Source organism: Benincasa hispida, chromosome 9, assembly GCF_027475165.1.
Source record: "Benincasa hispida cultivar pf3 chromosome 9, pf3_genome.v1.1, whole genome shotgun sequence".
Classification (NCBI taxonomy): Eukaryota; Viridiplantae; Streptophyta; class Magnoliopsida; order Cucurbitales; family Cucurbitaceae; genus Benincasa; species Benincasa hispida.
Genome location: NC_143486.1, coordinates 8,183,213 through 8,197,305, shown reverse-complemented (window position 1 = coordinate 8,197,305; position 14,093 = coordinate 8,183,213). Strand labels below are relative to the sequence as shown.

Sequence of the window (14,093 nt, the reverse complement as noted above, 5' to 3'; positions counted from 1 at the left end):
CTAAAATTCTGTAAAATTAACTTTGAAAAATTGGACAAAAAATCCCACCTTGATACTAATTGAAGGAACCGGTTAAGGTCCTTGAGCGGAAGTGGGGATCCGACCCAAATCTTAATTTTACAAAACTCATAATTTTTACATAATCAATACGGAACATTGTGCATTAAAACAAAAAGTACAGCATGCTAATATCAACTGAGAAAAGAGAAAAAGAAATACTAACCCTTGAAGAACTTGTCTTCAAGAAAACCAATTCCCTTCTCTAAATCTGTCACGAACAATTGCGAACAAAATGTCCAAAGGAACAACATCACAAATGAGTCCTCTATATTCGCTGTAGGGGAAGAAAATATTTAAGGAGTTTGTGGGCTCTCAGGTATTTGGAAGAGATGGGAAACTGAGAGGAGAAGAAAGGCTGGAGAACTGGGAATTTTTCTCAAAGCAAATCTTGAAAGCAACTGATAACTTGCCAACCACCCACTCATGTACATTGATTGAGGGAGAATATGGGAGAGAAGTTATTTTCCACTAATTTAATTTAATTAATATATATATATATATATATATATATATTATATCACATATAACATATAACCTATAGTTTCAATTCTCTCATCAGTGACATTTAATATAAATCCCATTTATATTAAATTTAATTTTATGAATTCAATTCATATAATTGATATTTGAATCATATTCAAATATTTATTTCCTCCAAATAAACTTTATATTATAATACATTATAGTAATTATATCATATATAATTAAACTAAATTAATTATGTCACATATAATTAATTCCCTCAATTAATTTGAACAATTCAAATTAATCCAAGATTTATTCTCATTTAATCCCAGTTGAGCTACAGAGGGGTCTCATGGACCTGTAGATTAAAGCTTCAATGGTATCTGAGTAATTAATTAAACTCTTTAATTAATTTATTCGACATCCATTAACTGTCGGGCACTCCACTAACGACAGACAACCACACTCTTCGTACTACAAATATATTTTTGTTTTTATTGGATATAACAAGTCAACAATGCGATGACCCTTAACAAATTGCTCGTAATTACAACTAGACCAAAATTATCGTTTTGCCCCCATAGTTACATATAACTCCTTAAGTACCAGTAATCCCTCTAATAAACAATAAATCATAATCCAATTATGACTAGACCATTCTCGAGCCAGGAGGGGGTGTAGTGCCACATTGTTCAAGCCCTAGAATCAGCCTTTAAGGAAGCAATTTATCTACTTTTCCCGATGTTGGGAAAGGAGTGAATTCCATCTTGTGTAGTTGTTTTCCTAGCTCCATAGTTAGATGAATCCCCAAAATGGTAGGCTTGTTGAGTTGGCAATCTTACCTTTCTCATCTATACAAATCAAAGGACTGCCTTCATAGGTAGGAGTTCACAACTCATTCAGGATTCAAGTCATGTCATTTATGGTTATTTTGATGAAATGTAAGTCTCTATTATGAACGACGTTATATGATGAGACTAGTCATTTTGTGGTCTGGTCTTATACGAACTCATTTGTATAGAATATCCTGTCCACATGCCTCCATGTGAATGATTAGGATCAGATCATTTGTAGCACTTTACAACAATTGTAACATCTACAAAGCGGACCATACTCATAGTGTCACTAAGATCAGGTATCCAACCTTATCCATCTACTACAGACCATTTAGGTTATCGCTTAAACATGATCCACCCGTATGTCTCTACATACATGGTTAAGCTATATAAAATAACATTGGATGTTAGTTTATTGGTTTGTGGGTTCAATACTACTAAATGTCAAATAAAACATCTCATATTTTATTAAATAAATAAAATGTTTGTACAATACATTTACAAACTACAGGACCTTATGGGATTTAGAGCACCAAACCCAACAGTACTGACGTGCACGTCATGGTCGTTTTGCACGGGGATAAATAACAAATGGACTAGCTGCATCAGACGACTATTTTTCCTGGTACGATTCAATCATGAGACGATTTATCTCACCTAACGACGCTTACTACTACTACATGGTAAGAGTTTTATTATCTTACATTTTCCAAATACATGATATGAACATTATTTAGTATTAATTTTTTTCATCATGCAGAATAATTTTGTTCAAGATGTACAACAATATTCAGTACAACACAATTTATCATAGTCAGTTTGAATGTGTGACCAAACTTTGGTAAATGTAGAAAGTATTATTCAGCAGATAAGATGACTCAATGTTGCTGACATTGATGGAAGACGTATTCGTTGTAGACGATAACGACAACAAGGCGAAGCTAATCCAGAAGCACAAGAAAACAACCGTTGTGGAAAACTGAGTGACTTGTAATCCAGACTTTTAACTTCATGTAAACTTCTATTTTGAAATTAAAGAACTAATGAAATTACATTTTATCATGGGATACTGAATCTAGTAAATGAGTATGATATAAAAGATTAAGAACAAAACAATGAAAAAACAATCAAAATTGTTTTTGATACTAAAAATAAAATTGTTAGTTAGAAAAATTCAATCAAAATCGAAAAAAATAAAAATTTAAAATCGTGGACCTATACACGAGTTTGGTCCTTTCACCAAATCCACGTGTCTGACATGGTAGCCATGGATGCAGACCGGATTGAAACGTAATCGTGTAACGGCTACACGATTTTTCCCTCTACTAAAAACTACCATGTTTTTATCAATACTTTTACCTTCAACACTACTTTTGAAATTTCTTTCCTATGTACCTCATTTTTATTAATTCTTTTAAAAATCACATTTTTCTTGAACTTAACCCGCCCTATCCATTACAAAATAATAATTGAAATTTAAAATTATCTTGGCAACAAACGTAATTTCATAGAAACAAGTAGGCTAAAAGGAAAAAGAAGGAAGTTTTGAAGGACCTCATCTGCAAAACAATAAAATTTTAAACGGAAAAAACAAAGAACCCGACTTTTCGCGCTTCGGTTCACACTTTCAAATTTGCAGAGGTTCTAGGGTTCGGTTCAAACATTGGAGAGGGCAACAATGGTGACCCAAGAAGCTCGACACTCCGATGCGATCGATCCTCTTGCTGCTTATTCTGGTATCAATCTCTTTTCGAGCGCATTTGGTACTTTGCCGGATCCGTCAAAGCCACATGATCTTGGAGCCGACCTCGACGGCATCCACAAGCACCTCAAATCCATGGTATTTGTATCTTTCGATACTCGTCGTATATGATGCTTCCAATTTACCGGTTTATTTGGTTTATAGTGCTTCCTGCTTGCTCCAAGAGCTCCATGGGCAATTCAATCGCCGGTGTTCTTTTTTAATTTTAATTTTTTGCATGTTTTGGAGGATAAATTGGAATTCGTACTCTCCTCCCACGTTGTCAGTAAGTATGCCAGAGTATGACGTGGTTTTCCTTCTTAGTCGTAACGATTTAGCTCAATAGTTGAATTGGAGACTCGGGTTCCTTGTTACTGTGAAAATGTGACGAAGTGGAATGTTTTTGGCTTTGCATGTAATGGTTTCTTCTTTCCTTAAAATTAAACGCTCTGCCTATTTTGGTTTTTAATGGTAAAAGCTGGTTAGTCCATTTGATTTGTGAACTGGGATTTGAGATGCTCCCCGGCATGATGTTTTGTTTGTCGGTTAAAGAGTACTTGAAATTACAAGTTGAATAAAATTATACTGGAAATTATGGCGTTAGGGTGGTACTACAGCCTTGCTTCTTATTTCTCCCATCTAATCTCCGTTTCTTATTATCTTGGCTCCCCAAGAAGGATTTTGTATCTATTTCTAGTTTTGGTTTAATTGACGATCTTCGACTCTCCTAAATTTGTCAGGTGTCAAGAAGTCCCAGTAAACTTATAGAGCAGGCCAGATCAATTTTAGACGGCAACTCAAATTTGATGCAATCTGAAGCTGCCACATTTCTTGTAAAGAATGAGAAAAATGAGGAAGCTACAGTGAAGGCGGAGGAAAATCCACAAGAAAGAAGGCCAGCTTTAAACCGAAAGCGGGCTAGGTTCTCTTTAAAACCTGATGCTAGGTAATGCTTATTATAGTGAAATTTCCTTACTTTTTTCAAGAACAAAAATAACATTCTAAACAACTTTTCTGATATCTTCTTTTTATAGACAACCTCCTGTGAACTTGGAACCAACATTTGACATCAAACAATTGAAAGACCCTGAGGAGTTCTTTTTGGCCTATGAAAGGCATGAAAGTAAGTTGTTCTTATGCTTCGTTTTCCACACAAATTTCAGAAGATATAGATTTGTGTCACTATTTTCTTACCATTTTGCAATTGATCCATAGATGCCAAAAAAGAAATCCAAAAGCAGACGGGAGCAGTTCTGAAGGACCTGAACCAACAAAATCCATCCACGAATACACGCCAGCGTAGACCAGGGATTCTAGGGTATGATCACTAACATGTTATCAACAAAGTTTTGTGTCTTTTCTTTGAAGCGTCACGTTTTCTTGTGGTTGAGAATCCAAAATTTTCTTGTGCATGTAGGAGATCTGTTAGATACAAGCATCAGTATTCATCAATAACAACTGAAGATGATCAGAATGTAGATCCTTCTCAAGTGACATTTGAGTCAGGTGGTATCAGTCCACCAGTAATGGGAACAGAAACACACCCAAGTCCACATATAATTGACTCAAATAACAAAACTGATGAAGATGTAGCATTTGAGGAGGAGGAGGAGTTCGTTGGTAAGTCATTTATATTAGAGACAAAAATGCAACTTTCTGCGTGCATCATGGTCCAGTTGATTTTATCTATCACATGCTGCCTTCCTCTTTCTCTCTTCTTTTTTCATTTCGCACTGTCCTTGTTAAAACTAAAGGTAGTCTGCATGGACCCTCTTTCATGCTGTGATCCTTTTTTTTTCTTTCCTTTTAGCTTCAGTTACCAAGGCAGAGAACAAAGTGAATAAAATTTTGGATGAATTACTCTCTGACAATTGTGGAGATCTAGAAGGTGATCGAGCCATCAACATATTACAGGAGTGCTTGCAGATTAAACCCTTTAATTTAGAGAAATTATGCCTTCCCGATTTAGAAGCCATTCAAACAATGAAATTGAAATCTTCAAGTGGCAATCTGTCAAAGCGTAGTTTGATCAGTGTGGTCAATCAGTTACAAAGGATAGAAACTTTGAAATCTAAGCAGGACGATGAAAATTTGGTCAATCCTCTTTCTCCCCCATCCTCAATCAGAAGTCCATTGGCATCATTATCAGCCCTTAATAGACGAATTTCACTTTCAAATTCATCAGGTGATCCATTTTCAGCTCATGGCATTGACCAATCTCCAGCAAGAGATCCTTACCTTTTTAGACTCAATAATAACTTGTCTGATGCAGCTGGTATTGCAGAGCAGTCAAGTGTTTCTAAATTGAAGTCACTTTTAACCAAAGATGGCGGGACTGTAGCAAATGGAATTAAGCCATCCAAAATTCTTTTTGAAGACGTTGATTCAATGTCTAAAATATCTTCAAGTTATGTTTTAAATGTACCCGAAGTTGGTTGTGAAACTGTCTTAAGTGGAACTCATGTCAGCATGGAAGCTAAAGATGTTAGTGGCGGCAGCATAGAAGTGGAAGTAAATGAAAAATTGAGTTGTCTTGAAGTCCAAGTAGATGATGTGGCTAATATGCAGATGGAAGATCACGAAGGATCAGCTTCCGAGCAACCAAACTCATCCAAGGTGGATCTGATCAAAGAATACCCGGTTGGCATTCAGAGTCAGTTGGGTATGTTCTCCAATGCCAGTATCATTAATAAGCTGATAATTTCTTTTATCATCATTTAAATAGGAAATTAAAACCTAATGATATGTTACTGTTGAGTTCTCATTTTATCGCGTTTGATGGTTGGACTTTTTTTGGATAAATTTTGGACATGTATGTTTTACTAAATATGTCTGAGAAATAATATATAACTTCATGAAAAAAATATCCCGGATAGTTAACTAAAATTTAGATTTTAGTAGTTGAAGTGTACCACTTTAATGCTTCACATTTTGAAGGAACTCTATAACTAATATTGGAATGCAATGATACATTCCAATATTTTTCAGTCATGTCATAGTTCTGAACTGGCTTCAACTTTCTCATATGAAGAACCATTTCCTCTCTTCACAGATTCAACTGTTTATTTGTACTTCTATTTTTATGTTGAAAAAGCAGAAATTTATTCATGTTTGCTTATCAATTCCCAGTAGATGGATTAGATGATTTCAGGCTGTGCTTTCTTTGTTTTCTAACAGATCAATCAACTGCTATTTGTATTGAAAATATTGCTGATGGGCCATCGAGAAGCAGTGGAACGGATCACCACTATGAGGTTTTTGATCTTTTCTTCTTTTCTTTTTTCTCCCCTTGGACCTTTATTTCCAGTAGCTCATTATTGATAAGTCGGAGTGCTCTTTCAAATTTGGTATTGGTTATAAATGAAGGCTTTGTCTATCGTGTTTTATACAAAAAAACGGCTTTGTTTATCGTGGTCATCATTGTCATAAGTACTGTTCTCTGTTTCATTAGTCATTTTGTCCGGCACATATGTAACAATTGGGAAGTGTTATGATCATGCAGATGGAAGATCACAAAGGATCAGCTTCTGAGCAGCCAAACTCATCCAACGTGGATGTGATCAAAGAGTACCCAGTTGGCATGCAGGGTCAGTTGGGTATGATCTTCAATGCAGTATCGTTAGTTACTAGTTGATATTTTCTTGTATCATCATGTAAATAGGAAATTAAAACCTAATGTTATGGTACTGCTGAGTGCTCATTTTAGTGCGTTTGATGGTTGGACTATTTTTTGATAAATTTTGGACATTTATGTTTTACTAAATATGTCTGTGAACTAATATATAACTTCATGAGACATACATCCCAGATGGTTAACTAAATTTGAGTAGGTGAACCACTTTAGCGCTTCACATTTTGAAGTAACTAACTAATATTTGTTTCTCTGAACGCAAAGACACATTCCAATATTTTTCAGTGATGTCATAGTTCTGAATTGGCCTCAGCTTTCTCTTATGATGGACCATTTCCTCTCTTCACAGATTCAATGGCTTATTTGCACTTCTATTTTTATGTTGAAAAAGCAGAAATTTATACATGTTTGCTTATCAATTCCCAGTAGACAGATTAGTGATTTCAGGGTGCACGTTCTTTGTTTTTTAACAGATCAACCAACTGCTACTTGTACTGAAAATATTGCCGATGGGCCGTCTAGAAGCAGTGGAACGGATCACCTCAATGAGGTTTTTGACCTTTTTTCTTTTTTCTCCTCTTGGATCTTTATTTCTAGTAGCTCATTATTGATGAATTGGAGTGCTTGGTCAAATTGTGGTATTTGTTATAAATGAAGGCTTTGTCTATCGTGTTTTCCAGAAAAAAAGGCTTTGTTTATTGTGGTCATAAGTACTGCTCACAGATTCATTGATCATTTGTCCTGCACGTATTAGTAACCAATGGAGAGTGTCATGATAATATGCAGATAGAAGATCACGAAGGATCAGCTTCTGAGCAACCCAACTCATCCAAGGTGGATGTGATCAGAGAGTACCCGGTTGGCATTCAGGGTCAGTTGGGTATGTTCTTCAATGCCAGTATTGTTAGTTACTAGCTGATAATTTCTTGTATCAATCATTTAAATAGGAAATTAAAACCTAATGTTACGTTACTGCTGAGTGCTTATTTTAGTGCGTCTGGTTGGACTTTTTTTTTTTTTTTTTTTGGGACAAATTTTGGACATGTATGTTTTACTAAATATGTCTGAGAAATAATATATAACTTCATGAGAAAAATATCCCGGATGGTTAACTAAATTTTAGTAGTTGAAGTTTACCACTTTAATGCTTCACATTTTGAAGGAACTCTATAACTAATATTTGTTTCACTGAACGCAAAGACACATTCCAATATTTTTCAGTCATGTCATAGTTCTGAACTGGCTTCAACTTTCTCATATGAAGAACCATTTCCTCTCTTCACAGATTCAACTGTTTATTTGTACTTCTATTTTTATGTTGAAAAAGCAGAAATTTATTCATGTTTACTTATCAATTCCCAGTAGATGGATTAGATGATTTCAGGCTGTGCTTTCTTTGTTTTCTAACAGATCAATCAACTGCTATTTGTATTGAAAATATTGTCAATGTGCCATCGAGAAGCAGTGGAACGGATCACCACTATGAGGTTTTTGATCTTTCCTTCGTTTATTTTTTCTCCTCTTGGACCTTTATTTCCAGTAGGTCATTATTGATTAGTCGGAGTGCTTTGTCAAATTGTGGTATCTGTCATAAATGAAGGCTTTATCCCGTTTTACCAAAAAAAAAAAAAAAAAAAAAGGCTCTGTTTATCGTGGTTATCATTGCCACAAGGAAGTACTGTTCTCAGTTTCATTAATCAATTTGTCTGGCATGTATTTGTTTCATTATTCTCACAATTACTAATATTGTATGTAGACGATTGCTCGACTACCTGTGCTATTTTTGTCGATATATTGCCACCTAAAATTTAAAATTAGAAGTAGCCTACCATCTCCACTCGCGTCCTCTCTGTATTTAATATCGAATTAGAAGCAAGTCAATTAATTTACTTGCTGCTTCCCCGGGGAAGGAGGAAAATGATAAGAACCCTCCTTTTGTTAAGTCTACTTGTTTACTAGAACACGGTTGTTTCTGGTTTTTTACTTTTGAGAGACAATCAACGAATTCTTTATGGCTATTGATGTAGGAACAGGCCAAGCCAAAATCTCGTGCAAACAAACAATGCAGAGGCAAAAAGATTTCTGGGAGGCAAAGCCTTGCAGGTGTTTAGCCGTAGATTTAACCCAAATTTTGATTTCTATAGTATATAGATCTTTCTTTTAAAAATAGTTTGTCATCCACCAATCTTCCCAGGGGCCGGTACAACGTGGCAAGGTGGGGTGAGAAGAAGTACCAGGTTCAAAACACGACCATTGGAGTACTGGAAAGGTGAAAGGTTGTTGTACGGACGTGTACATGAGAGTAAGTGGACACTTGCATTGCATCATCTTTGGAAATGTCTTTAAGAATTCTACTTGTATATATATCTCTGATATTCCTTTATTTTAAGGCTCTTTTGGACTGATAATGTTTTGTTTCAATCCCAAAAGCTTTTAAATTGGTAAATAATGAGCAATCCTTCTATCTTATACTCCATGGCTCTATTTCTTCATGTGCTTGTAAATTAATTACCGGATCCTTTTGGTCAGGTCTAGCAACAGTAATCGGGTTGAAGTATGTATCTCCTGCAAAAGGAAATGGCCAACCAATAATGAAGGTGAAGTCTTTAGTCTCCAATGAGTACAAAGATCTCGTTGAGTTAGCAGCTCTTCACTGAGGGTCGTGTACAAAAAGGAACAAAAATCCTTTATGCTTTTTGGATTTTGCATGTATAACAAGCAATTCTCTTTGAATATAAGTAGCGTCTAGTCTCTGTGGAAAGAGTGTAGAAAATTAGGGTTATGCCATTGCGTTGTATATTTCTTCGCCCTTCTTAATCATATATATATCTATCAAGCCGTTTCACTTGTGTGTTTTGGCTCATGTACTTGTGTCATATGATTTCATATTTTACCCATCGACATGTAGCTTTCTGTACCAATGTTCCAGAATGAGTTCTAATCCTTTGGCCAACTTGTTTATGACTCACTCACTCTCTTTTTGGTTTAGGGCTAAAGCAGCTAGTTTTATACCAAAATATACGTTAACCATATTGCATTTTGTTTTTGGTTTTTTATTATTGAAAATTAAGCTTATTTTTTTTTTTTAAGAATTGAATTCTTAGTAAAATTTCAAGAGTAAAAATAAGTTTTTATAAACTTTCAATTTAATAACTAAAAACAAAAATCAGATGATTACCGAATGGAGTTTAAGTATTTTTTTAATTGATTTTTGTTGGAGATTTGGTAAAAATGAATTATGAGAAAAAGAAAAAATCAAAACATTCACCCCTAAAGCATAAGATCGGAGTGAAGATATAATTGCTATTGGGACTTCTTGTATTGTACAATGTTGCACTAATCTTTCTCCATTTTATTTGGATTTTCAAGTTAATCTTTCTAAAACAAAATGCTAGCAATTTGACTAAGTTTTGTGAATTTCTAGATTATTTATTCATTGGGAATTAGGAACCAAACTGCTTAAAACTTTGTTGAAACCTGTCCATTGAAATTCAAAATAATTTTGTTTAAAAGGTGGAAGGCCATCTAAAACATTCTCTGAATTGATCTTCTAAGATTGAAAATGCTAAAGGATTACAAAATGAAGTTGTAGCTTATAAATTGAGTAATATATGGGATTAGCTCTACTGCATGTTTACATTCTTGAACATCAGTACAGGAAATCACAACATATTTACCAAACCTTTCTTTTTTTTTTTTTTTTTTTTTCCCCTTTGGTTTGTTTCCTTTCTGACTCAAGCAATCAGACACTCCCACATAATAAATAAAAAAGAAAAGAGAGAGAAAAAAAGAGAGAGAGAGAAAAGATAAGGAACACACATGGATTGCAGATTAGTCTATCCAAACTCAGCCAAGTAGTATCCGGTTTGAACCTTCATGACATATGCTATAAGGCCTTGTTTTCACAGCCCTCCAAATGTTGAAATCATCTACCATTGAGATTAGAAAAATGAGCAAACATTGCACTTCCTGAGTGATCATCAATGGCTTGTACCTCTGCTGGCTGCCTATTCTGTTCCGGCTGCACGGCAGGACGGTTGTCGGAGTTCGGTGCATTTGTCGAAGAATCGGCAGCAGTAGGGGTAGCCGGGGCGACAGTTGCTGTGCCTGCAGCTTTGCTTTCATCTTCAGTCTTTCCTTGTGAGAATGCTTCTTGTAGTTGTAATGCATACTCCAAATTCCACAACACATCCCCCATGCTTGGTCTATCTACACCATGTTCAGCAAGACATTTCTCTGCTGCTTCTGCAAACTTCTTCATGGACTCGGGATTTATAGCTCCAACTAGAAGTGGATCCATTATCTTTTCCAAACACCCTTTTTTCTTACATTGCATTGCCCAATCAGCCAAGTTCACTTGTTCTCTTGTCAAAGATGGGTTGATTGCTGGCCTTGCACATAAAGCCTCAAGAAGAACAACTCCAAAGGAATAAACATCTGATTTTTCTGTCAACTGTTGCCTCCTAAAGTATTCTGGATCCAAATATCCAAAACTTCCCTTCACTGCAGTACTAACATGTCCTTGTCCCATTGGAGCATCCTTTGATAGCCCGAAATCGGCGACTTTTGCAGTGAAGTTTTCGTCGAGTAAAATGTTGGTTGTTTTGACATCACGGTGAATAATTCCTTGTGCTGTTCCTGTGTGAAGGTAATGAAGACCTCGAGCTGCTCCGATACAGATCTCTAGCCTTTGCTTCCATGACAATGGAGATAAGTCCTTTCCATACAAGTGATCTCTGAATGGACCATTTGACATGAACTCATATACCAAGATCATTTCAGCATTTTCATCACAGTACCCAATCAAAGAAACCAAATGCCTGTGTCTGAGTTTTGAAAGCATCTGAATTTCTGTTTGGAATTCTGTTATGCCTTGCTCAGATTGTGGATTTCCTCTCTTAACTGCAACTTTAGTCCCTTCATCAATCACCCCAAGGTACACATTTCCAAACCCACCAACACCAATTATTGAATTGGGATCAAAGTTCTTGGTGGCTTCTTGGAGTTCTGCCAAAGTGAAGAACCTACCAAGGCCTAAAGTTGAGGAGTAAATATTGGTCTTGTGTGATCCATATGAAGTCTTGCTTGTCATAAAGCTTGAGTCACCAGCATGTACAGGAAGCAACCAGGAAGAGAAACTGTTCCTCTTCTGCCAATCTTGAGGCCTTTTATGCCATTTCATCACCATGGCACCAAGCCCGACAAACGCCCCAAACATCATCGCAAACCCAACGGCAGCGACTGTGCCACGGTTAGACCCATTTGCAGACTTACCATCCACTCCAAACTCTCCATCCAAACTATTAACAGAATTGCTTATTTTCAATACCTCTAAGCCATTTAGAATGGCATTCGCATCACCAGTTTCGAGATTAGCTGGACTAACTTGAACTGTCAGTCCATCTACAATCAAGGAAGCATTAACCACAACATCCTTGTAGTATGCAGTTGCCAAACTTCCTAGCTTATGTGACAAATCCAAGTTGGTTATGGCAGCCTTCCCATTTACATAAACATTGAAATACAGATCATTGAGTACTTTGCTGACAATGTCACAGAAATGGAAGCGAATCAGATACCCAAATGATGGATCTGCCTCAAATTTCCATGTGATATTGAAATTTGGTACACTAACTTGAGCATCTCCCATTTGAACTGCACTCGCATATACACTTGGAGGAGCAATTAACATGCCCGTTTCTTTCAATCCTCCTTGGTACTTGATGCTGTTTGTCTCAACAACCACACTCTTACCAGCAGCTTTGGGCGTCCTGTAAACTTCATCTATCTCCCATGTCCTCCCAAGAGTGTCATTTCTTGGAGTGATTATAGGTCCTCCCATGTTTAACCTATACAATGTCTGAAATGCATATTTTGTCAGGCCGTCGATTGTCCCCACTGGAGACAGCTCGACATTCGAGTCGGCGATCAAGTCCACCGGAGCCGAGACGACCTCGATGGCATTGATGAAAGCGGCTGAATTCCTCATAGGGAGGAACTTGATTGACAGTTTTGGTTCAGTGATATTGAGGAGAAACTCCTTGAGAACATATGCGGATTCATTATTGATGTTGAAGCTGTGAAGCAATACATACTTTTCAGTAACTACTGAAAATTTGGCCTGCAAGAGATCAAAGTCGTTGCTTTTAACAGGCATGAAATGTAGACGCACCCAATGCCATCCAGGCTCTGCCATCTGAAATATGTAAGTAGCTTCTTGGAGGAAGACTCTGGCTGTCAAGTCGACCGGGGATGGTGCCTTCGTCTCCGGTGGGGCGGTTGCTATGATATCATCCTTGGCATCTAAGAATTGCTTGGATTGCTCATCGGTTTTGAACACTCTTCCATCAGGGAGTGCACCAAGTTCCTTGTTGGCACCACAGTCAATGAGAAAATTATCTTTGGGAATGAAGGAAGCGCCTGGCCCGACTGCGAATGCAGCGTTCGGACCGTTAAATATGAAACAGAGAAAAACCAGGAGGATAGCCATCGAAGATGACATTAATGGAGAGGAGATACTTGAAATTTTCTTCTTTTCTTTGATCTCCATTCCCTCCTGGGTGAGGAGGTCTGAATCAAAAAAGAAAAGAAAACAACACAAAGCTACGGATTTCTAAAAAGAGTCTCTATTATGCCTTTTTCCTAAACCACTTGGTTATTTTTATCCACCTTTTTTAAATGGATGAGATGTAGTTTTGAATAATTTCTCAACAATATTCAGCCAAAAATTGGTTGTCCCAAGAATTTTGGCCCATTGAAGTTCTTGTTGGTTTTTGGCCACTTCCTTTTTTTAGCTTCACCACCCAAATCAGAAGCGCACACACATTTGAAAGAGTCAAAGGCTATAACTTTTATGGTTCACCATTCACCCCCTTGCTATTTTTTTTGTATTACAAAATTCATTTTCAATCCCTTCTGGTGTAGACTTAGAGAGTTTCATTGCCATTTTTCCCCAAATATTTTTAATATAAGAATGTCAAAGTGTATTATATAAGAATTTGGAGTAACTATTTATAGAGCTTAACTGAGGTTTCTACCGGGGATACAGTTTCACATGCTTAAAGCTTCAATCTATGGGATCATCATTAGAATAACGCTTTATGATCATTTGAGTTGAAGACATATATTTTTTTTTTTATCAATTTTGTTTCTTCGAGACATGTAGCAACTTCATCAGAAATTTTGTGTTCTATCTGATAATATGATATTGAAATAATTTTAAAAATCTATCTGTTTGTTCGTGCTTTATCTACCTTCCTTTACTTATTTCTTGCCTTAGATTTGGTTAACAAAATGAATTAGCAACCGCATTTAAAGGAATCATGTCCTTGATTCACATATTAATGCATTTTAATGAAGA

At 36.3% G+C, this 14,093-nt stretch overlaps 2 protein-coding genes across 7 annotated transcripts; one reads left to right on the top strand and one right to left on the bottom strand.

Annotated features, from left to right (window-relative positions):
- Positions 1-2,959: 2,959 nt before the first annotated feature.
- On the top strand, positions 2,960-9,686 carry CENP-C (centromere protein C). 6 transcript variants are annotated; one of them, XM_090317137.1, is made up of 15 exons: positions 2,965-3,201; positions 3,843-4,048; positions 4,137-4,225; positions 4,318-4,420; positions 4,520-4,722; positions 4,913-5,287; positions 5,387-5,764; positions 6,280-6,356; positions 6,605-6,689; positions 7,207-7,283; positions 7,520-7,613; positions 8,144-8,220; positions 8,761-8,836; positions 8,928-9,035; positions 9,263-9,686. In XM_090317137.1, exons 1-15 carry the CDS (start codon positions 3,040-3,042, stop codon positions 9,388-9,390), a joined length of 2,238 nt encoding a protein of 745 aa, XP_090173263.1. In that variant the 5' UTR covers positions 2,965-3,039; the 3' UTR covers positions 9,391-9,686. The 6 variants fall into 6 exon arrangements, with proteins under 6 accessions (XP_090173257.1, XP_090173263.1, XP_090173262.1 ...); XM_090317136.1 differs by having other exon boundaries at positions 6,605-6,698; XM_090317135.1 differs by having other exon boundaries at positions 5,375-5,764.
- A 620-nt stretch (positions 9,687-10,306) lies between these two features.
- LOC120085636 (putative receptor-like protein kinase At4g39110) lies at positions 10,307-13,782 on the bottom strand. Its single transcript, XM_039041734.2, has one exon. It carries the CDS (start codon positions 13,281-13,283, stop codon positions 10,659-10,661), a length of 2,625 nt encoding a protein of 874 aa, XP_038897662.2. The 5' UTR covers positions 13,284-13,782; the 3' UTR covers positions 10,307-10,658.
- Between the last annotated feature and the right edge of the window lie 311 nt (positions 13,783-14,093).